The 24,766-nt window shown below is 45.4% G+C and overlaps 1 protein-coding gene across 2 annotated transcripts in view; it reads right to left on the minus strand.

The window, feature by feature from the left end:
• The window catches only part of STX8 (syntaxin 8), a 224,184-nt gene that overhangs the window by 66,262 nt on the left and 133,156 nt on the right, over nucleotides 1–24,766 (minus strand). For both annotated transcript variants that reach the window (XM_084761869.1, XM_084761867.1), the window contains one exon: nucleotides 22,268–22,369. In XM_084761869.1, coding sequence (XP_084617995.1) covers nucleotides 22,268–22,369 — 102 coding nt within the window. The remainder of the gene's footprint in view (nucleotides 1–22,267; nucleotides 22,370–24,766) is intronic.

The raw sequence follows: 24,766 nt of genomic DNA on the forward strand, positions 1-24,766 counted from the left end.
TTCCACACAGAATACGGGGTATTCCCTGCAGACTTTTCTGCCTCTTAAGTCACTTCCTTCTCCCTCACCCTCTCTCGCTGCATGCCAGGCAGCCTTCCTGTTCATCCCGTTTACCCTCAATCCCCAACACTGGTGTGGCATGGAAAGCGAAGAACTTCTTAGGGGAACCACAGAAAGAGTTTAGAAGGCAGGACCACAAATCCCTCACCTTGGCCACATCCTGTCACTGTACTAGGCAAGACTGAAAATTGATTGAACGCTCAACAGGGGGCCTTCTAGCTTATGAAGGTCTGACAGCTGATTTCACACGCATGCAAATACAGCATTTGGGGGAAAAGAAAACAAACCAAGAAACCAGGAGTCCAGGAAATGAACAGACTCCCAGAGCCTCTAACTTGCTGACGAGTGACAGCAACACTCCAGGAAGGGCCACAGGGCGTCAGAGCCAATGTGCTGTCTAGACCAGGTTATGACAGCTTATGGGCGAGGTGGGGGTGCACTTTCAGAGGAAAGCTTCCCCCTTTGCTTGCAGTTTCAAAGCTGGATGTGCCCTCAACAAGCATTCTGGAAGAATTACTGTTTAGGAAAAGTAGTCCTTGTGGTGGAAGATGGAAGATTTCTGGCTTTTGAATTGTGTTAAAATACATTTAACAAAAGTTACCAAAAGTCTGAACTCATTGATAGTGAGTAGATTTACACTGTTTACAATGGTCACTATTATTCTAGAATTTTCTTACCGCCCCCCCCCCTCCGTAAAGCTCATACCCACTAAGGAATCTCTCCCTAAGCACCCCTCTGGACATCTCATAACAAGGAAGCTGTAGAATATATGGAGTTTTTGGTATGTGACTTCTCTGACTTATCAGGGGATCTTAGGGCTCATCTGTATTGCAGGAGATATCGCATCAGTCCTTTGTATGCCTGACTAGTGTTCCAGTATATAGTAAGTGTGAACGCTCTGTGAAAAGAATGCTGGCGGCTGGACAGGAAGGGGCCACAGGCACCAAGATGACGGAATTTATTATGATAGATGATGTTTCTATTAATGTCCCTAGATATTTGATTATTGAATAAGGGACTCAAATCCAAGTATGGGCTCGCCATCCACTCACAGTGCATTCTCTAACCCTACTCAGACTTCATCTTTTTGGATGACAAGTCTTTTTTAAAAGTTTAAAACCCCAGGAGACCCTCTTCTGCATTACTTAGTGGGCTTTCAAGGAAATCCAATCAAGCTCTCTTATGCCAGCTTCTCAGAATTACAACCACAAGGTACAATCTCTGCACTCGGTCTGCTTGGTCTAGAAGAAGCTGAACATTTGCTGTTTCCTACCTACGACATCAAAGATGAAAACCTAAATCTAGCCAGGCAGTGGTGGCACACCTGTTTGATCTCAGCACTTGGGAGGCCGAGGCAGGTGGATCTCTGTGAGTTCAAGGCCAGCCTGGTCTACAAAGTGAGTTCCAAGACAGCCAGGGCTATTATTATACAGAGAACCCTTGTCCTGAAAACCAACAAAAAAAGAAAAAGAAAAAAGAAAACCTAAATCTAAGGTTCAAGGCCAGCAAGAACTCAACTAAAAGTGCTTCGGTAAGATGGCCTTTGATTTGGCTTGCTTTAAAAAAAAAAATTTCTTAAGCCAGGTATGGTTGTGTGCACCTTTAACCCCAGCACTAGGGAGGCAGAGCAGGCAGATCTCTGTGAGTTCGAGGCCAGCCTGGTCTGAATAGTGAGACCCTGTATAAAATTTTTTTATGCTGTTTGTTATTTATTTTTGTATATATGTGGGATGAGGATGCAGGCAGCATGTAAAATCCAAAGGACAGTGCGTGGGAGTTGGCTTTCTCATGGGTCCTAGGCATGGAGCTAACATCGCCAGGTCTGGCGGCAAGTAGTTCACTTGCACTGTCGAGGGCCCATGATCTTGCCTTCTAGAGGGCAAGCTCTTCAGAGAAGATGCCAGGCAGGGCTGCTCTCCTCAGTGCAGACCCTGGCCAGCACTGGATGAACCATTTACCTGTTGTGCCTAGCCTTGCTTTCGCCGAAAACACACCTTCTTTACAGGCTTCCTGTGGTTGAAGACCAGATAGGAAAGAGTTTATCAGTGCTATACCTAGCACTGTCACTGGTCACGGTCCTTCCCTTAGGAAAGGCACTCAAATTAAAACCCTAACCTATAGGAAATTCCACTGTCTGTGTTTATTCCTTTTTCTTTCCAACTCTATTTTGAAAGATTCCAAACCTACAGAAAAGGCAGTATATAAAGTGGTATAACTTGGGCTCATTTATAAATAATGAATATTTAATAAATAGTGATTAACATTTATTTTCTCTGACTGTGCAGTATGCTTAAACTTTGGAAAGCAGGACGCTAACACATGGTACTTTTGGCAGTACTGTTGTTGCTATAAATACCATGACCAAGAGCAACTTAAGGGAGAAAGAGGCTCTCTTTACTCTCCCAGGCACAGGCCATCACTCAAGCAGAAGCCATGAGGAATGCTGCTCAGCGGCTCACTCACTGGATCCTGTTCCACAAGCTTTCTTAGGCAGTGCATCTGCCTGGGGATGGAGTTGCCCACAGTGGGCTGGGCCTTCCTGATCAAATAACAATCAAGTCACATCCCCATCAACACACATACACAGACATCACCTCGCCATGGTCTGATCTGGGCAACTCCTCAGTTGAGATTCCCTCCTCAGGAGACTCTAGGTTATGTCAATTGACAATTAGGACACAGTAGTGCCTCTGTCATGCTCTACAACTTGAGTAAAAACTTCTAACACTGATACCATTACCTAACACCTTGTTCACATCCAAAAGCTCTTCACTTACCCATTGGTGTCCTACTGGTTGGGTATTTTTATTTACTTGTCATTGTTAATGATACATTCCATTGTTATCATTTGAGGCCCTGAGTTCTAAGCTCAGGCTTTGTACACACCAGGTAAGTGCTCTACACACCCAGGACTTCTTTGAAGCAGAGACTGGCTTTACACATGGAGGCTTCTGCCTTCGTTTCCCAGTGCTATATATGTCTTTAAAGCCTAGAGTCCAGCGAAAACCGCAAGCACACTGAACAACTGTAGCCTTTCTTTTTCTTTCACCTACAGCCATCTTTATGTCATTGTCACCTCCTCCTCCTTCTCCTCCTTCTCCCCTCCTCTTCCCCCTCCTCCACTTCCTCCTCCTCCCCTTCCTCCTCCCCTTCCTCCTCCTCCTTCTTCTTCCTTTCATCACACACATTTTCCATGTCTCACAGACTGTCCCTCAGTTTGAACTACTCTTGTGGATGCTCTTTGTTCATGTTAATACTTCTGGCACTAAAAAAAACAAGAACAAAAACAACCCCCTGAAGGTGATGTGCCAATTCCTACTGTATTTAGCTTGGAGCCTCTGGCTCCCAGCTCCTCTACTGCTCATGCTGTCCCATAACTTTGCTCAAGCATTTTTCTCTTTGTAATTAATTATCCACGGGGTGATATGCCGAAGCTGAGTACACTGCTTCCCACAAGCACTTACTTGTGACGTTACTCCTTCTGTCTCGTCTTTTCATCTTTGAGATGGGGTCTTGCTATTTTGTACAGCCAAGTTTCACACTCATACTCAGCCCACTGAGTGGCCAGGGCTGTAGCTGCAGGTGGCTGTATCTGGACAAGGGTTTTTATATTGTTTTGAATTATGTGTGTGGGTACATGCAGGTGAGTGCTGGTGTCCACAGAAGCCAAAGGCATCAGACCTGGAGCTACAGCTATAAGTGGTTGTGAGCTGCCTAGCACGGATGCTGGGGAACTGAACTTAGGACCTCAGTATGTGCTGCTAACTGCTGAGCCATCTCTCCATCCTAAAATATGTTTATGGGGGCATAGTAGCACATGCCTTTAATTCTAGCACTCAGGAAGGCAGAGACAGGAGGACTTCTGTGAGTTCAAGGCCAGCCTGGTCTACAACGAAAGTCTAAGACAGCCAAGTCTACACAGAGAAACCCTGTCTCAAAAACAAAAACAAAAACAAATAATAAATAAAATAAAATATCATTCTTTTGAATTACTTAGCTCACAGGAAGAGTTTGTCCCTGCCTTCATGCCAACTACTGATCCTCTATGGAGATGTGGAATTTTGGATGCATTTCAAAGAATCAATATAAATAAAATACACTTAATCTCACACCCTCCTACAGCTTTTAGTGAAGTATTTCGTGCAGGAAAACACACCATTCTATTTCCTCCTCAATCTTTTTTTGTTTCGTTTTGAGACAGGGTTTCACATAGCACCGGCTGGTTTTGAACTCCTGATCTTCCTGTCTCCACTACCTGAGTGCCTAGCTCTGCCAGCTCTACTCTTGCCTGGCTCTTCTCTGTCTGCTGCACAGTCTTCCACTGTGATCGTCTTCTATTTCTTTCTCAGGTCTCCTGGCACCCTAGATCTTTCTAGGGTTTCTTTCTCATTAGGGAAAGTGTACTTGCCAGGTGCTTCCTGAATATTCTACCACCACCCAGTATTTCTGCTGAGATGCTGGTTATTAGACCCTTTGATAGAGATGTCCCCTAAACCTACCCAGGAAGTCTGCAGAGGATCAGGTCAGGCCATGGGTGCAATGTTTTTGTTGCTGCTGTTTTGCAGGAGGGTTCACCATAGTGCCCAGGCTGGCCTCAAATCTTTTCTACACTTAATTTAATGTGTGTATGTAGTGAGAGTTCTGGTTATGTAAACATGTTTTTGTTTTGATCCCAAGTATGGGATGTGAAACTGCCTTTAACAGCCTCATGAGAGGGCACATGGTCTTTGCCAGCTGGAAAACACCCTTGTGTGGACTCTGAGAGGGTATAAATAACAGAGACAGAGAGAGAGAGAGAGAGAGAGAGAGAGAGAGAGAGAGAGAGAGAGAGAGAGAGAGAGAGAGATCACTTTTAGACACTCCCAGAGAGAAACCCTTCAGAGAACACTTGGAGAAGGCTGCTGCTGATTCCTTCTGCTGTGGCTGCTGCTGTTTGCTGTTTGTTGCTGTGGACTCTTGTAATCTTGGTGACCAAGAGTGGAACTGACCCAAGGAACTGAGTTTTAAAAAGGTCTCTGTCCCTTGTCCCTATTTTCTTTTTCTCCTACCTACGGTCTGTGGGTTGGAAGGGAGATAGTGGCATTAAGGAACCCTAAATAAAGTAGGTTTAAAAAAAAAAAAGCAAAGCCTCTGTGTGTCTGTGTGTCACCACAGTGCACAGAGTCACAGGATAACCTGTGGGAATTGGTTCTTTCCTTCCCTTCAGCTGTGTGGGTTCTAGGGATCAAAGACAAGCTGTCAGTCTTTACCCACTGATCCATCTCACTGGCCTGTGGGCTCAAACTCTTGATCCTGGGATTGAGGGTGTTCATCACTGCACCAGGTTCAAGACTCTTTTAACCTCTGCTTCTTAAACTGAGAAATGAGTGGACTCTCTCAATATGGTCACTACTGTCCTTGGTTCTTGAGAAATTTCTTGCTTTACTCCTTGGACAAGGTCCTCACTCCTGTTTTCTTATCATGAGATTCATGTTGTTTGGGTCTTGTATTGATCCTCTAATTTTTATATGTCCTCTCTTGCCTTTAATTTCATTTTCTGGACCATTTCTGGACCAGGTTTACTTTCCAATCTGTGAAATTGCAGGAGGTTGGGCTTTTTATTCATGGTTTTCCCCAAAGCATACTTTTTATAGTTTTTTTCCTTTCACAGAGAAAGACAGAAAATAACTGATGTATGTAAGCCAATCTAATTATAAGATGCTAAGTTCGACACATATATCTTGCTGGCATCTGCAGTTCTTTAAACTTTAGGTGGCAGGTCCATTTGCCAACGACAGAAATGGTGTCCTGTCTTTCATTAGGTCAAGGTGACAATACTGCTTGTGAGGTTTTCTTAAACTTATAGTGTTTGGCATGACTTGACCAATGGTTCTAAACCAAAGGGTCCTTTAGAATATGACATGGAGGGCTGGAGAGATGGCTCAGTGGTTAAGAGCACTGCTTGCTCTTCCAAAGGTCCTGAGTTCAACTCCCAGCAACCACATAGTGGCTCATAACCATCTATAATGTAATCTGATGCCCTCTTCTGGCCTGTGAACAGAACACTGTATACATAATAATAAATAAATCTTTAAAAAAAGAAAAGAAAAGAAAAGAAAAGAATATGACATGGAATCCTTTTCTAGTGTTCAACAGGTTCCCAGAGAGCCGAGTAACTGTGAAGGGAATATCAAAGACCAACAAACAGATGGAGTTCAGTGGAAAATGCACAGGCCACCCCGTTTCCTCAATAAGGTGTCTACGTGTCAGGGATTGCCCACGGACTCCCTGCTCAGCACCTGCCTTTCCCTCTGCCTACAAACTGCCTTTCCAGGGCTCCCCTGAGAGCTGGCTTTCCCCTAAAGTAAGGTACTGGTACTGGTAGGAGTCCAGAGCACGAGAGGAGGAGGAGGAGAAGGAGGAGGAGGAGGAGGAGGAGGAGGAGGAGGAGGAGGAGGAGGAGGAGGAGGAGGAGGAGGAGGAGGATGCTGTCCTGCATTTCTCTGACTGTTGCCGGCGAGTAGCCCTGCAAGCCGTCGTTAGACCGTCCTAGAGTCCAGCTGCAGAGGCAAAGCAGTCTCCTCTCCTCTGCTGTGTCCAGGAGCCCATCCCAGGTGGCAGAAGCTCTGTCTGAGCAGCTGTCCCAGGAGGGCCACAGTGTATGGTCCTTCCTTCTCAAGGCAGCAGCTGCTTCTCCCAGTGAACTCATTTGGGGGGAAGCTTTTCCTTTCCCTCCCACTCTCTCAGCATGACAACAAGTTCTCTGTAGCAGGCCTCCTCTGGGTGAAATACCTCATTTGTTTTGTTTCCTTTTTTTCTAGACAGGGTTTCTCTGTAAAGCCTTGGCTGTCCTAGACTCACTCTGTAGACCATCCTGGCCTAGAACTCACAGAGAACCAAAATACCTCATTTAGTTACTCTTTTTCTTTAACTGATTCTTGTACTGCCTCGGGGGGGTGGGGGGGGGAGCAAGGGACCTGATACCTCATCTGTGATTTGGATCGCAAAAATACAGACTGACTTTAATTGCTTTGTTACTAAAGTCACAGAAGCTGCTGACCCTATGACCCTACTCAAATGTGACATAAATAATAGTTAGAAAAAATAATACCCATTAGTTTCCATAATAAATAGCTATAGACACAACAGGCCTCTAGGATGTGCCCAATATAAAAAGTGCAGAAAGACTGCAGAGCCAGAAGAACAGGAAGTCTACTGTGAGATTTTTGTCTCTTTGGATGGTCAGGGAAGCTACACCCAAATAAGGTCTCACTAACATGGCTGCCTAAGCAAGACACCAATAGTCATCCTGAAGGGAAGAGGTAAATTTCAAGGTCTCAACACTACAGGCAGAACCATGAGCAACAAAGAACCCTGACTGAGAGAAGGAGAAATAGGCTTTCTCGAGGAAAAGCCTTCAAATTGGCTATTCACTACCAACTGGTGAGCCCTGGGGTAGGAAACATATACACATGCATATAAAAGAACATTATACAAATTAAGTAGACTGCATTTACATATTAAGTAAGAAAAGAAAGGGGGGAAACAATGTGATCACATTTTAAATTTTAAAAACTTCTAAACCAGCTGTGGTGGCACATGCCTTTAATCCCAGCACTCGGGAGGCAGAGGCAGGTGGATCGCTGTGAATTCCAGGCCAGCCTGGGCTACACAGAGAAACCCTGTCTTGAAAAACAAAAAAAAAAAATTTTTTTTAAATCAAAAATAAGAAAAGTGGTTTTCACACTGCTAGGATTACCAAAAAGAAAACTATCTCTATGATAAGATGCAACTGGGTTGGCTGTTTATATAGCTCATTTTGCAGAACTGCCTGGCTATGCCACATTACAGACTGGAAGATAGTTTAAAGTCCATAGGTGGAAGATGGGCATGATGCCCAGCCCCGGAGGCCACTGAAGCAGGAGGGTCTCAGATTCAAGACCAGCTTGTGCGGACAGCTAAAGTCTTTCTCAAGAGTAAGCTACGCAGTATGCCTTAAAGGTATCATACAATAATGTTTTCAAATGCACCTTAGGGGACTGTTCCTGGTTGTCATTTCCTAGAATGTACTTTCAGACGGCGCCATGATCTGTAAGTCGTCAGGGAAAGAAATCGGCTGGCTGGGACAGACAAAACAAACCGGGGGATGGCAGCGTTTTATGGGCGCTGGCTGGGAGGGTGGGATGGAGCTCCGGCGTGAGGCCTTCCAGACACGTAATCTTGACTGAGGTGATGAACAGAGAAAAGTAGTGGGGACAGAACAGAGAGAACACAGGAAATGGAGGTGGAGACTAGGAAAAGAGCAGAAAGGGGAGCACAGAGAATACAGGGAGACACACACACAAAGCTGGAGTGGTGATCCAGGGATCGGTCTCTGTCAGGTTGGCCTATGTGGACGAACCCAGGGCTCACCAAACTGGCTGCCTATGGGCTGCTCGTGCTCTGGGGCTGTTGGCTCAGAGAAGTCTGGCTAGGCCTCGCTCCAGCATCCTCTCTCAGGAACTTGGGATCCTGACTTTCAACATGAGCACCGGGAAAATGAGGCATTACCATCAGCGGAAGTCATGACCCTCAAAGTAAACACACTGGCCCTGGGAAGGAAGGTTGAACAGATAGCCTCAAGTCCCCAGGCAAAAGTTCATGAGAGGCTCCTCACTTCTTCTGTCCCCAGGAGTCGGACAGGCTTCCCAGTGGTAGCCAAGCCAGACATGTGATCAGGCTTTTTTTTTTTTTTATGTGAGTATTTGTTAGAAATGGAACTTGAAAAACTCTTGGGTTTGAGTAATACTACTGGTGAAATTAGTAATTTTAATCTCCCCCTTTCAGATGAAAACACACACACACACACACACACACACACACACACACACACACACACACACACACCCTCTTTAACTACCTAACTCACCTTTAACCAGCTGACCCTATAGCCAAGTGATGCTCAGCTTGACAAGGATGAGAGGAAATGGCTCCTACACTTGACTCTCCAGATATAATATTGTATCACAGGCAGTTCAAACTTTCCAAAGTGTTTACAAATATGTTCTTTTAGTATTTACAGTCCCTTCCCCCTTATTTTCCCTCATGAAAAAAATTGCCAAGCTAACAAGACGGCTCAGCAGGCAAAAAGAACTTGCTTTACAGTCCTGAGACCTGAGTCCAATCCCAGAAATACAGAATGGAAGAAGAAAAGGTTGTCTCCTGACCCCCAATGTGCCTACTGCGTCACCCAGCCGATTGCTGCAGAAAGCACAGCCTTCAGTTACAGGGCGTGGAAAACTCGGCTGGGCACTCACCTGAAAGCCTTCTCCCTGGCGGCTAGCTTTCACAGCATCCGAGGGTGACATTCAGGTGCCGAGGGAGAAGAGTTATCCACAGTCCTAGCCTGCTGTAAAGCCTAAGAGCCACAACTAACAAGACATCCCCAGCACTGTGACAGTGGCACTAAGATTTTGGGGGTAACCACCAGGTGTCTGACTGGACTTAATTAGAGGGAGCTCCTATTTGGTACTATAAACCTTGCCAAGAACTCATAACTGGAGCGGTCATAACCCTAGAGGGGAACCTACCATCACCGTTCTTCTAAGCTAATGTTGTTTCCGCCTGCCTCCTTACTGCGTATCCTTATAGCATCGACAGTGCCACTATCACCCCCTCATCACAGAAGCTTCTTTGTACAGCAGGTAGGGGCTACTACAGAGATCAACAAGTGATTAGGGTGAAGAGAATAAGAGAAGGTAGAACGCCTGTCCCCAAATGGGACCTCTATGACACAATCCCTATTCGCATGGCTCAGAGAGCATCGCAAAATAGGGGGCACAAAGACCGTAAGAATCGGAGGACCTGCACATCGCATCCATGAACATTCAGCAGGGTGTGTTCAACATAGACCCCACCAGTCAGTGTCCCCGCACGGAGGAGGAAGGGTCACATGGCCTTATCCCTGGCTGAAGAGCTACAGGCAGCCACGGCACTGAGAAAGGGAGAGTCAGTTTTCTTCCGGAACAAGCCCACTGATGGGTTGTCCAAGCCCACGCGTTTTGCCTACACCTCAGCACACACAGGCTGAACAAGCTGGACTTAGTGGGTCTCACAGACATTATAAAACAGTAACAATTACAAAGGAAGAGGACATGAATTTGAGGAGCACGAGAGCGGTTGGAAGTGGATATGACGAAAATACATCCTGTAAACTTCTAAAATAAATAAAAATTTTGCCAAAGGTCTGCTATTTTACTCACCTTATAGCAAAAAGGCAATTTTGTAAGGGGAAAGAGAAATATTTAAATTTAAGTCCATGATGATCATTAAGCTGATTGGAGTCATGATAAGCTACAAAAAATACAAGGCACAGCTTAAAAAATAGTATACGAGAAGAGCCATGGGAGACAGTTCCAATCAGGCTTACAGTAAGATGAGCAAAACAGGAAACCCAGGCGAGGGAGGAGAGAAAAGAGGGGGAACTAAAACAAACAAACAAACAAACCAATTAGATTTGGAAAAACTGTAAGTTTAACCTAAGAAATAAAGTAGGGCATAATATTACACACCTATAATCCCAGGAATTCAAGGTCAGCCTTGATGACATAACATGTTTAAGGTCAGCCAGGGCAATGTGAGACCCTGCTTAAAAAAACCCAAAATGAGACAAAAGATTCAATGCCAGAGCAAGGCAGACGTCTTACTGCCACCCGAGGGAAATGAGAAGCGCGTCCCTGACTCTTAGATGGAAATCGAGTAGTGAGGATTAGAAGGCATTTTAAATTCACCAACATATTCAGAACATGCCAAGATGAGTCAATGTTACTGAGGCCTGACAAGGGCAAGGTCAGAGGTCATAGGATAAAAGGTCACTGCAGACCAAACCCCTCAAGGCATGAGACTCCATGCTAGATTTCCTAGCAGGATGGCTGATAGAGAGTAATAATAATAATAATAATAATAATAATAATAATAGTAATAGTAGTAATAATAATAATAATGTATTATATACTATATATAAACACTGGTTATTAATTATTATTGTTTATTATTATTATCATTATCATCATCATCACTTCACTGGCCTTTATACTGACGATTACTTTTTTTTCTGAAGATGACTTTTAAGTGTTTAAAATTCTCTTTGTTCCTATTTCTATTTCTTTAAACAAATGCATATAGATATAATTAAGATCCTATCTGCTATATTAAAAACATGGGTATGAGCAGCAACGTGCCCCATGCTCTGTTTCAGATGTGCAGGAACTTCAGAAATGCTGTATTCCAGCTGTGTCATAATTTCATGGAGTGGGGAACAGCAAGTTACTTATTCATTGTTCAATAAGTACTTTGTTGTGGTAAATCTATAGGGTATGAAATTTACCATCCCATCCTCCGCAAGGGCACAGCTGGGTGACATTAAGCACTTTCTCACTGTTGGGCACCATCACCACCCTATCTACTCATTGTCCTAAATGGCCTTTTTCATTTTCTTTGTCTCACATAAAAAGTCAACAAAATGATAAAGAACATCACATGCCATTTGGGCAATAAGTGCTTTCCGTTATTTCAAAAAAAAAAAAACTTGACACACAAATCACTTTGAAAGGAACCACTATTTCAAGGGTTAAGAGAAACATGATCTCTTTGGAGCCAAAGAATATTTGGGGGCCATTCGGCAGCCAGGTGCTTTCTCAAGCACAGCCAAGCCTCATGTCCTAGGAGGCGTGTCAGTGGCAGGCAGTGAGAGACAGGGTGCCTGCTGTCGGGGAGGCTCGTGTCACAGACACAGATGATACCCCGGCTGACATAAAGATCAATTTGCTGCTAATCTGAAGAAATTGGCCTCAGTGTTCGGGCTCACAGGCAGAGAAAACCAATAGTGGTTTTAAATGAACCACAAATCAGTTATTCCAAGGAATTTAACATGGTTCACTGACTGAAAATTGTCATTTCTGCCTGACTCTGTAATAGAAGGCAAAGGTAAGCCAGAAAATAAAGACCAGCTCACTGCCAGGGTTCTCTTGGAACCAATTAATGGATCCGCAGAGCTGATCGAAATCTTCCCTAATGCAACACCATCTGCAGTCAAGTTGTTTAAAAGCTAATACTAGGGCTTACAAAACTGCCTTTCAAAAGGGCTTAGGAAAGGTGAAGCATTGATTTTTACCCCTTCCTTCCTTCCCTCCCTCCCTCCTTCCCTCTCTTCCTCTCTCCTTCCTTCCTTCATTTCTTTCAGAGTGCTGGAGATGGCTCCTAGGGCTCTGCAAAAGCCAGGCAAGTGTTCTACTACTAAGCCCCATCTCCAGTTCCTGTTCACTTTCTAACTTGTGCAAATTCCCAACACTTCCCAAACCCTCCTGTTTCGTTCAGACACCTGTAGTCTCAAGTGGGCATCTACTTGACTATGGCCGCAGGTAAGCCACAGGGCCTGTCACTGGGCTGTGGGCACTACTTCCAATGGAGCTGCTTCCTACAGGACACAGCGCTGTGGACAGACCAGTGAGTGAGGCAGGCAGAGAAACTTTGTACAGAGCTGCAAATTGATGTGGTCATGCATTCATTATTATAATGTCTAAATCGTATATATATATATACATACATATATATATACCCTAAAAAAGTTGCTTTTTGTCTCTATGCCTTCTTTAATTTTACTTCTATTTAACTTCACTTAACAATGCTATTGTTCCTCCTAAGCAATGGCGGGGACTGCAGCTAATGAAAGAATCAAGTACTCCGCTGTCCAAGCACACACCAGGGACTGGCTGGGCCTCAGTACCTCTGAACAGAGTGGCAAGCATTAAGCAGCCAGGAGAACAATAGTTGTGCCTTAGTAACCCAGGACTACCCATACCTCACTTAACTCATCGTATAGTTACACATTTTAAAGAAGAGTCATGGAGAATTTGTACCCAATGCTTCCATTTGGGGAATTTCTTCCAGGTCACATTCAAATATGTAGGTAACAACAGTTGTCTAAGGGCCATCGTGCCAGCTAGAGAGACGGAGCAAAGGGTTTTCTGCTCATGCATGAAGAGCCCAGGGTAGCATCCTTTATCCTAGCCCTTTATTTGCCTGTCCTAAGCTCATCCAAATTTCTCTTCATCTTCCATTCAAATGCTTCCCCATCTTTCTTATTATACAATGCCTTTGAGTCTTTCTGACAAACACAGCAAGCACAGCAGTGGCCACCAGGTATGAAGGACGGACCAACGTGAGCCCTAGTCACAGGGCTGTGAGGACAGGTGGAGTAGGGCCATATGGAAAACAAAAGTCACTCAACTGGACAGAACAATGGCCATTTAGTCTAGCCTCTGGCTTTACATATGAAAAGGCAAAGTGGTCCGGGCCCCTCAGGCTTTCTCCAGTTTAGGTCAATCCAGCCACAACTAGAATCCAATTCTTCATTTCAATTTACAAATATAAAAGAAAGTCAACACGGGCAAGGCGAAGGTCAGGCTGGGAGAGCACCGGGCACTGAGTGTTGGGCTGCTCTTCCACCCACCAACAGAACTGGTATCTGACATCTGCATCCGAGTGTGAAGACACACTCTGTCCCAACACTACTGACACTTCTCACCTCACCCAGGGGGAGCTGCTTCCTTAGGGAAAGCGGGTGACCAAATATCACGAGAAAATGCACACAGATCACAGAGGTGCGTATCGACACACACATCAGCTACGTCCCAATCAAGGCCCGTGCAGTGCGATTAGTATTCAGCAAGAACAGAAACTGCATTTAGGAAGCATGCCTTACCATTCCATACCACATCAGGCAAGAACAATAATCTAAAAATGATTGTATTTGTGGTTAAGTTTGACCCCTCGATGACAGCACAAGCCAGTGCCTTCTCCAGCAGACCCTGAGATGCATGGAGGTTTCTGAGGCAGCCATGGAGACAGCTCTGGGGCTGTCAGGCCCGATCAGTCACCTCCTATTAAGGAAAGGTTTTCCAATTTTGCACTTCTCTCAAGGGCTTAGTTTTGCCCCGATTCAGTTGCGGCATTGGCATTTGAACTTAGTGCTCCTTGAACTTCTCACTCCCTAAATAAATACTGTGAGCAAAGAAACAGGCTCCTCTAGTCAGAACCTAAAACCGGGCAGACAACAGCAATATGGCCACTTGTAAAGGACATTCTGGCTACAAGTAAATGATGTGCATTATGTAAACTCCAGAGTACCGCAGACTCAGGGCGGAGTACATAAGGGTCAAGAACAGGGAACGTCTGAGTCGGCCATTTAGCTCCTGAAATGACTACTAAGCAACAGCCATGTAGTGAGCATGGCAGAGCACCTATTGTTACATATGTACGTTTACCACTTGCTGTTTCCATAACGAAGTCTTCTTTTTCTAGACTATTCTAGGAAGTGTGGGACAGTTTCAAACTGAGTGAAAAAGAGAATATATATATATAAAGAACCCCTTTAGGAGTGAAATCTGTCTTATTAACTTTGCAATTGTAATGGCTACATTAATATACTGGAGCCCCAAGCCAGAGGCCGCCAGCAACACCAAAATTACACATTTTTTTGTTCTGTGCCAAATGAGCGATCTCATTGTCTTGTTTATTTTCACTTAAATGTGACAGCTCACGAGAAGCAGAACAAAGGGAACACAAAGTGATGTGGAGAGATCGGGGCTGGACTGAGCAGGCCGAGGGGCTGGCCGCACAGGTGTGGGAGAGATCCCAACATGGCATGTGAGCGTGCTTTTTTGGCATATAAGGTACCTTTTAAAGTGTCAATTTTTTTCAACAGTGAAATATTGGGAAATTTCACTTAAGGAGCCAGACTTCAGGTTTCTCTTATAAAACAACAAGAGCTGGGCGTGGTGGTTCACACCTTTAATCCCATCAATCAGGAGACAGAGGCAGGTGGAGCGGAGCTCAGAGTTCGAGGCCAGCCTGGTCTACGGCGTGAGCTCCAGGGCAGCCAGGGCTACAGAGAGAGACCCTGTATGAAAAAAAACAAACAAAAAACCCAGCAAACAATGACAAAACCAGATGGCCTAGCAGCCTCCCTCTCCCTTGGAAAGAGCCGACTCTTTGCACCCCACATTGACACTGCCTGTAAGCCCAGCTGCCTGCTTCCCTCAGGAAGATTTGCTCTCTGCTTCCTGAAGGGTTGAAATAACTTTGTGGGGCTTGAAAAACCAGTAAGATGGGCGTGGTGTACTCAGGGGCCTGAGGCGGGAGGCCTAGGTCATCCTTGGCTACAATAGTGTGTCCTAAGCCAGCCTCGGCTGCATGAGACCCTGCTCAAGAGCAGCAAAAAGAAGATGGAGAGGGAAGGGACCTGCAGGGAGAACTCAAGTCCATGCATGAGGGACGGAGAGAAGGTGAGGTCATGGCGACTGGCTGGGCACTAAAGACCAGGCCTGGGCATTCAGGCGAAATCAGGTGTGAGAGGCAGCACTGCTGGTTGCCCACACCCATTGGAGGAAGGGCATGGAAGGGTGTGGTAGGGCATGCAATGGCGTGAGGAAAAAGAATCTAGAAAAGGAAGGGAAGGACCAAGGTGAGGGACCAAGGTGAGGGCAGCGTGGGGAATAGGCGGGAACAACAACCTGACTACAGGACACTCTGCGTGCGATGCCTCACTGTATCCTTTGGTAATAATGGGGGGGGCTGGAGGGGTTTGCTATGTCGCTGGTGATGCAACGCATGGAGAAACTGCCTCAGGTTCTGTCACCTGACTCAGGCCTTGGCCACACCCACTACTCTGAGCACTGACTCACCACCCACACCTAGGCTCAAGCTCCTGGGTAAAGAAGCTTCTCCTTCCCCAACAGGCGCTTTCATCAGGGGAGCTGGTCTACAGAGCCAGCGGCTTTGGTTTATCGTCACGTCAGTGTGCTCAGCAGATGCCTCTACTAGTTCTCCAGACGTCTGCTCCAGAGCTGTGGCCTCTTGGAAGGCCCTGAGCCCCAGGCAGACATAGGCCTCTTCTGTGGCATTCCCCCAGTCACCAGTGTCTTCCTCAGGTGTCCCAAGCGCATGCTCTAAGTCCTACACTTTAACTTCAGCTTTTGGCCTGGCGGCTGGCACACGGGTGATGGTCAGCAACTGTGCAGAGCTGGGAGAAGAGAAGGAACGACCCAGAAAGCTGAAGGCAGACACACTCACTGTGGTGGCCTGGGCACTTCCCACATTGTAAAGAAAACAGAGACTGAGGAATTTCACTAGCTTATCTCAACAAACTACGATAAGAAGAAGAAAAAGCAAAGAAACATTAGTCAAGAGATATTTCCGATAAAGTTAAGATAAATAAGAGAAATCACCCAGTTATTCCTTGCTCTAAATTAGTTGCTCATGTCTGTGGGAGGGGTTGTAAAACAATTTATTGAAAAAAAAAAAAAGCAGTTCTGAGGTTTGCTATTAATAAGCTGTACAACAGAGAATCTACTTTCTTAGGCTTTGTTTATCTGTTTAATTAGTTTTAATGTATGTGTTTTGCTTGCGTGCATGTAAGAACATCACATTTGTGCAGTGCTATAGAGGCCAGAAGAGGATGTCAGCTCCTGGGAACTGCAGTTTCAGACAGCCGTGAAGTACTCGTGGGCTCTGGGAATCAAACCTAAGCCCTCTGGAAGAGCAGCCAGTGCTCTTAACTGCTGGGGTCTCGCCTCACTCCGCTTATTATTTTGTAAGGTTCAAAAAAGTGAACATAAGTAGGCCAAACATTACAATCAACATAATATAGTCACTAGAGGCCGAACCAACAAACTTCAGGGCTGATACTGATTTCAGTCACAAAGTTTCAAAATTCCATAAAAAACAAAACCAAACCAAACCTTCCTTTTCTAATTAAAAGACTTCTCACTTTCATGATTCTACAATATCCCTATATAATATCTGCTCTTCCTAAAGACTTTTCTGCGCTGGTTTCAAAAAGATGTGTCTCCAAGTCTTACCTATGTCACCAAGCAACTTAACACAGCTGACCCTGACAATCAACTAGTACTGATCCCCGGGGCACCTGACCTATTGTCATTGCGTTAACAGGATAACGGGGAGGCTGTGGGCTGAACATCCCGTCCCTTATCCAAACTGCTTGGGACCAGAAGTGTTTCAGGTTTTTTGTACTTTTGTATTTTAAAATATTTGCAAAAACATAATGAGATCATCTGAGGAAAAGACGCCTTCGTAAACACAAAATGCGCTTGTTCTATACGAATGACACGCACACAGCCCGAAGGTCAATTCTGCATTCTGATAGCAACTTATCACCTGAGGCCAGGTGTCAGATTTTTCACTTGTGGCATCATGTCAGCACTCTGCAAGTTTGGGAATTTGGGGCACTTCATGGTCTGAAGTTTCAGTCATGGATGCTCATCTGCCATTGCTACTCCATCTTTTTTTTTTTTTCTTTTAAACAGAGAAGGAAAGAGACATACAGTGGGCAAGCAACACTCCTAGTCACCCAGGCTGCAAGGAGTGGCCACCCACACCGGACTCCACAGCTTGTGCCTGTGACCCTGCTGCTGCACTTCCAGGGCACCTGGAGGTGGAGCCCGTGGTCCCAGGTGGGCACGGTGTCTGTGCAAGGTCGGCAGGGCTGATTTCCAGCCGCATTACAGGAACACTGAAATCACAATGGGTGTGCTTAGACAACATTGCGTAACGGTCAGTACGCTGAGAAGCAAGGCTCCAGTCATTGAGAACTCTTAGTCTGGGCTCTCACAATTGGCTTCTCTCCTCAGACTCAGACGAGGTTCTATTTTGAATTCTAATGAGGATCAGCCACGGTGAATATTTAAACTGCAATTACAAAGATCCCACTTTTATGTAAATGTCTCTAATACGAGAAACAGATCTGAAAATATATCGAGGAGCCAGGGGAACCCATCAGTCTAATTTGCCTTTACAATCTAGGGGAAAAAGCAGCATTATTTTCCACTTGATGTTATCATGGGGATGGGGTGGTGGTGGTGGTGGTGAGGCTGGGAAAAGGAGAGGGGAGGGAAACAAAACACACAAAGATCTCAGGAAAAAATTTCAAGCGCAGGCTCTGGAGTGAAAGGTCCACAAAGAAGTGCTTGAACCCTTTGTTAACAACTGAACAAACAAATTCATCACCAGGCCCTTCTGTGTGGCCCCTTGTGATCTGGACTAGAATGTCGCTCCCTGCTCAGGCATCTATGACTGATATGTCAGGCTGGCATGGGAGATACGTACATGTCAGGGGAAACAAAAAAACATCTCATGGTTTACAGCCTAGTTCTGCACGCCTCTGAGGAAAGGGACGATGGGCTGGCTGCTCCCCACACCTTGCTCTCCACTTCCTAGTTACACAGCCTGGGAGTGCCACATGAACCACAATCAGGTGAGCTGATTAGATTAATATCTAAGCCCCACACACCTTGCCAGTGTGCATGTATTCATATTTACATAGAAAACTCAGCCCTGCATTTGAGAAAAGCGAGTCATTCTTTCTTTGCTATTTCTGAGGCTTTGGGACCTTCCCTTTGCTTCGCAGATGCCATTGTTACTAAGGCTGAAAATTAATGGCCACAGCATTTGATACTAGCCCTCATGAAAACAGAATATAGTTGGGTTTTGCTTGCTTCCTCTGATTTGTTCTCTGGTTGATTCTCTTTTGCTGTTACCAAAAATGTACACTTAATTTTTAGTTTCATTTATTTTCAATTTATAGAAGCCCAATTTGGTACCTTTTCAAATAACTGATATTACTTTTTTACAGTTTTTTATTCTACTTAGGTACTTTGCTTTTAATTTAAAAAGCAACACTGAGGGGCTGGAGAGAAAACTTGGTGGCTAAGAGCACTGGCTGCTCTTGCAGAGGACCAGATTTTGGTCGCTAGCACACACATGATGCCTTACAACCATCTGTAGCTCCAGTCCCAGGGGATCTGATGCCTTCATGGGCACCAGGCTTGCATACGGTATACATACATATGTACATGCAGGGAAAACCCAGACACAACAAAATAAAAGTAAGTAAACAGTTTAAAAATGTAAAGTTGAGGGGCCAGTGAGATGGCTCAGGTGGTGAAGGTGCCCATCGCAAAGCACCATTGCCTGAGCTCAATTCTCAGGACCCATATGGTGGAGAAAGAGAACCTATGCCCACAAGTGTCCTCTGACTTCCACGCATGCATTGTGCCACAGGCACCCACCCACCCTGACACATACAAAATAAATATAAAGCCAATTTTTGTACTCATGTCTCATCAGCCAAGTACTACGGGTCTAAGCGGATCGAGTTCATGGTCTGAGCTCCTGCTCTTTAGTGCCTTTCTGTACGCTGTGCCATCTACCAAGACAAAACCGATCTTCTCGGGGGTGTGGGACGGGGGCTTCTGACTTACATTCTCCCTGCTGTGACTGAATACCTGACAAAGGCACAGCGATGGGACACGCTTTTGGCCATCAGCGGGTGAGCAAGCAGAGAGAGGTGAACAGTGGCACTCTTCACATTTGGGGTTTGAATTGGGGCGGGGAGGACCAGAGCTCCCTCTTTTCTGCCTCCTGCTCTGTCCGGAGGTGGGTGGGTACACACCGCCTCATGCTCCTGCCACCAAACTCTGAGCTGCTCCTGTCATGGTCCCCGCCCCCACCTGGACTGTCCCCATAGCCACTAGCTGAAAGTAACTACCACGAAAAGCTTGCGTGGAGCTGTTGCTCTGAGAGGCCGGACCAAGTGGGTCTCAGGCCTAGGGACTGGTTTGTGAGACTAACATATTAGAGTCTGGAGCTGCCGGCTAACGAAGGCCAAGAATGCCGCAAAATGAGCCGTCCTGGTGGGGTGTGGGTGAGTCGAGTGCTGATGGACAGTGAAGGCAGGGCTCATGAGGCTGCAGGCGGTCCTACAGAGACTTACACCAGAGGCCGCTCCCGGCAGACTCTGGTAGCGAATCTGCCTTCAGTTTGTCTGTTTCGCAGAATTCCAGTGAGGGTGAATGAGAAGAGACAGAGACTAAATTGTTTGGTGGAGTTGGTTACAAAACAGTACAACATGCAGGAAGTGACGTGGCCGCTCCTCCCTGCTTGTAGTCAAATTGACAGCGAGAAGAACGGTGTGAACATAGACAGCTTGGCCAGGAAGAGGGCCTGGGCCAGTGTGGAGATAAAGCAGCTATGATTGTTAAAGAGACCGTGCCACTGGAGAGAAGCATGATGGGGCTCGGGTGTAGCTCAGGTGGCAGAGCACTTGCCTCGCACACGCAAAGCCTGAGATTCAGTACCCAGCAGTGCATAAGCTGGACATGGTGGTGCACACCTGTGGTCCCAACATGTCGAAGGTGGACACAGGAGAATCATGAGTTCAAGCCTGAGTCCAATCTCTTATGCCGGAACAAGAGGAAAAAGACCTTGAGGGCAACGCCTACCTGCCACGGCTCTGACTTATGAAAACACAAAGCATTTGAGAAAGAGAAAGCCTCAAGTCAGAGTTCACTGAAGGCGTTCCTCGCTCAAAGACAACCAAACCAAACTGCTTAGGGAAGTGTTTTCTCAGACTCAGCCACAAAGGCACACAGAGACAACTGCAGCTGTGGCCCAAGAAGCATCTGGCTGTATCTCAAGCTGGCAGCAGAACTTGGCGACAGCCTCCACGCGGTGCTGGCTGTGCAGGTGTGTGACATGCAAATGGTCATGAACGCATGGAGGCGTCTACCAAGTTCCCAGGGAAGGGAGCAACAGGGAGAGATGTCAGGTAGATTTGGGTTCTCAAGTCTCAGAGGAAATGCAGTCCTGTGGGACGTGCTCCTCTGACCGCGTCACTCGCACCAGTGGGCTGCAGTGTGGCCACCAGCTGCTCCTACAGTGGGACTTCTTTCTGCTTCCTGCCACAGCAAAGTGTCCTCTCTACCTTACCACTCTTAAAAAATCTCTGCCTCCAGGACTTCGTCCTTCATGCCTAGATTCTGAAGCTTCGAAGGTAAAAGATGTGGGTTCCTTCTCACCGCCATCTCTTATGATTTGATCTGTGCAAAAACCTGACTTTGATAGGCCTTGGTTTACTTATAAAAGAGTGGACAAGCCTGTCAGGATGACTTGTACGGGGCTGGGATGTCGCTATACTTCTCATATGACACAAAAACAAATGTTGAATCAAGTGTGTGTCCAGATCACACAACTTTTACTGTAGTTCTTTTTTATAAACATAATAGCCTAGTAGATCTGGTGTGCCTTTATGAGACAAAGCACTGAATAAATATTAGCTGATGATTACCGTTGTGGCTCCTTGTCACTCACTGTGGGTCAACCTTTCACACAGGCAAGAGAAGTGCAAATTTCACAGAAAACTGTCAAAATTATTGTGCAATGATGAAATTCCCTGCATCTGAACTGCTACCCCTTTTCTTTATTGTATTATTACCTTTCTTTTCCTTTTTTCTTTTGTTTTATTTTCTTTTGGTTTTTCAAGGTAGTTTTTTTGTGTAACAACCCTGGTTGTTCTGGAATGTGCTGTGTAGACCAGTCTGACCTCAAACTCACAGAGATCCATCTGCCTCTGCCTCCCACTTGCTGGGTTTAAAGGCATGTGCCAACAGGCTTGACTTATTATTATTTTTCAAGACAGGGATTTACAACACAGTCCCAGATGCCCTAATACTCACACAGATCCTCCTGTCTCTGTCTCTTGAGTGCTGAGATCAAAAGTATGAGCCACCAAGGCTGACATGTTATCGCAACAAACAATGATCACTGTTGACCTCTACCTTACACCGCCTCAGTGGGAGCATCAGGTTGCAGGCCTGGAAATCAGCATTCTAAGTCTCCAGGCAGACTCTTATATCAACATATGAATCCCTATCTTACATGCATCAAGAACTAAAGTGACTCAGCAGAGACAAAAGTACCAAACACAGGATACTTCAAGATGGAAGCTGCCCTTAGCTGTTCTACAATGAGTTCACTAATTAAGCTTATGGTTAAAAAAAAAAAAAAGAAAATTAGAAAGGAAACAAAACTGCCTTGAAGACACACAAGGCTTACCAACAAACTGTTAGACAAGCTCCCAAACTGTTCATTTCTATAAAACAGATAAGTTTCCCAACTCAAGAGACTAAGATAATGAATGTTATACCCTCTGAACCTTAGCTCTGGTTTTATTTTTGTCTAAATAAGACATAAGCATCTTTTAGCAATTTTGATGCTTCTCCAGTTGGGGACTGCTGCATTAGGAGGCCAGGCTCCTCTTCGTGGTATCAGAAGCAACATGGAGTACAGGTAGAAAAGCAAGCCTCAGGCAGCTGGAGCGACGGCCATCTCTTACCACAGGAAGCTGACTTTCGGTCCACCAGGGTCACTCGCCTGGCTTCGGTGCGGAGCTTCTCATCTGTGTTCTCCACAAGGTTGGCAAGGTCGTCAATGATCTCTAGGATGGAAAGCAGGGATGCTTAGTTACTTCTCCTCAGTTCTCACGCCCCAGCTCCACAGCATAAGCTCGCAAATACGCTTTGAGAACTACAGCTCTTGTTCAAAAAGGCAAAAATGAAAATAGGAAAAAAAATGGCAATAAAGAGTAAAGCTGCATGGGCAGAACAGCTCAGCAGGTAGCGGCGCTTGCCATGCAAGCCTGGCCACCTGAGCTTAATCACTGACATAAAAGTAGGACAGAGTTGTCCCCTGGCCTCCACCCGCCCCAGTGTGTGTGCGTGTACACACAAACAAATTCTTATAAGTCAGCAAGAGTGTGAACCAATTTGTCTGTTTTTAAACCTCATTTAAAACCATCCTGTTACAGGAAACAGAAACTTCAGCGATGGGGGAGTGTGTGACTGAGTTCAGCTTAGGCAGATATGGAAGACTTCAGCGGTGGCCCTGGCAACTCGTGAGCAAACTGACTAACTGTACAAAAGACAGGTCAAGGACTGGAAGCCAGAGATTCTGATACAGGAGACACTGGCTAGAACAGAATCCATTTAGATACTGGACAAGTACATATCTGGATTAGGTAACACAAAGGTATACACACGTGACAACACAATCACAACTAAAGAGCAACACGGGGGAAAGGGGAGAAGGCATTAACTTCTCCTTCTTCACAGCAAGTGTTAATCCCACAGGTGAGAAACACCACCAACACAAATCATGGTCAAATTAATTAAAGCAAGCTTTTAAAATCATGTACATGGGCTGTCTCTCCATAAGCTGGGGTTCAAGAGATCAGCATTGGACATGGGGAAGATAAGATAAAGGTTTTTATAGCCCAGGAGTGGATGTTTCCAAATGGGGGATTTGGTGACAAATAGGTGAGGTTACAGAAGCAGAACAAGGTGGCCATAACAACCTCCTGAAACAGGGACATGGTTGCAAGGTGGCCATAACAACCTCCTGAAACAGGGACATGGTTGCAAGGTGGCCATAACAACTTTTTGGAGCAATGGCATGGTTGACAATTCCTGGACCAGACAGTACAGAACCATTTGTAGCTAAGGTTATAGGTAGGGCACAGTCCAATCCTTGAGAAACAGATCTAGTGAAACTAGTTTGTTTTATTATAAGATGGCTTTTAAGCCCAAGACAGAGGCAGGCTGGTTTATTACAAGTCACAGTAAGCTGTAAAAGTTAAATACATAGTAACATAACTTTTAAAATCATTAAAACCTCAATGTTTTATGTCATTTTTGTGAACATTTAGTAATTCTTACCACTTAGTAATTACTGCCTCTTTAAAGATCCTTTCTATAAAGTTCTTTTTTATGCTAATCTTTAAAAGGTGAAATTAAGCCCATCTAAATGTATTTTAAATGACATTTAAAATAGCATATATATTAGAATCTTAATTACATGAAATTATTTCCCTCTATTCTTCGGTATTTGCATGCCTATAGGGATACATGCAATGGTAGAAATGAAGGCTAATGACAATTGCTCACAGGTGGTGGGATCTTCTGTCACTGTGTTCCTCCTCATGTTTCCCCGGATTGCCCAGACTAATGGGCAACATACACTATTTCTGCAGCTGAGGCTTTTTCCTGCCTCCCTGTTTTAAAGGCTAATTTGGAAAGGAATTGTTCAACGTGAGTCACCATTTCTCTTAAAGCATGAAGTCATACAAATGAGGTCCAAGTTTCCTGACTGCGAGCAGGGAGGTTACCATGGAAGGCCCGTACTGTGACAAGGCAGAAAAAAAGGCAAGGCATGCAAAGCATGGCGAAGGCACAGGAGAGCGCTGCCGTGCCTCCTCCAGCCTCCCACACACCTCAGGGCCGCTCTGTACTCAGAAAGCCCAGCAAGGGCTTTGTTTGTTTGTGCGTCTCTCATTTCCAGAATGAACAGGACACAAACTTCTACTTGTCCCTATGTCTCCCATGCCAAGAACAGGGTCAAGAACAGAACGGGATAAAATAAAGGTAAGCCATAAAATCTATGGGTGAGCGGAGCTCGAGATAAAACCTTCCAATAATTTTAAGTCATTTGCTGTTTCTTTAAAAAGTAAACAGATGCAAGCCAAGTTTGCCAATTATCCATATGCAACGCCTGCCCAAGAGAATCATCTACTCCTTTGGAACAACTCATTCATAATGCTCGCCTGTGCCTGGTGACAGCTCTCTCTGGGGTTTCTTTCCATCAGCCTAGAGCAGTGGGCACCGTGCACATCAGATGTTTACATTACAGTTCAAAACAGTGGCAAGATTATAGTCACTAAGTAGCACCAGAGATAATTTTACGGTTGGGGGTCACCACCACATGAGGAACTGTATTAAAGGGTCACAGCATTTGATGGTTGAAACCAGTGGCCTAGAGTGTGATCCTCGCTCTGGTCACC

Source organism: Acomys minous (assembly GCF_964271855.1).
Source record: "Acomys minous genome assembly, chromosome: 16".
NCBI lineage: Eukaryota > Metazoa > Chordata > Mammalia > Rodentia > Muridae > Acomys > Acomys minous.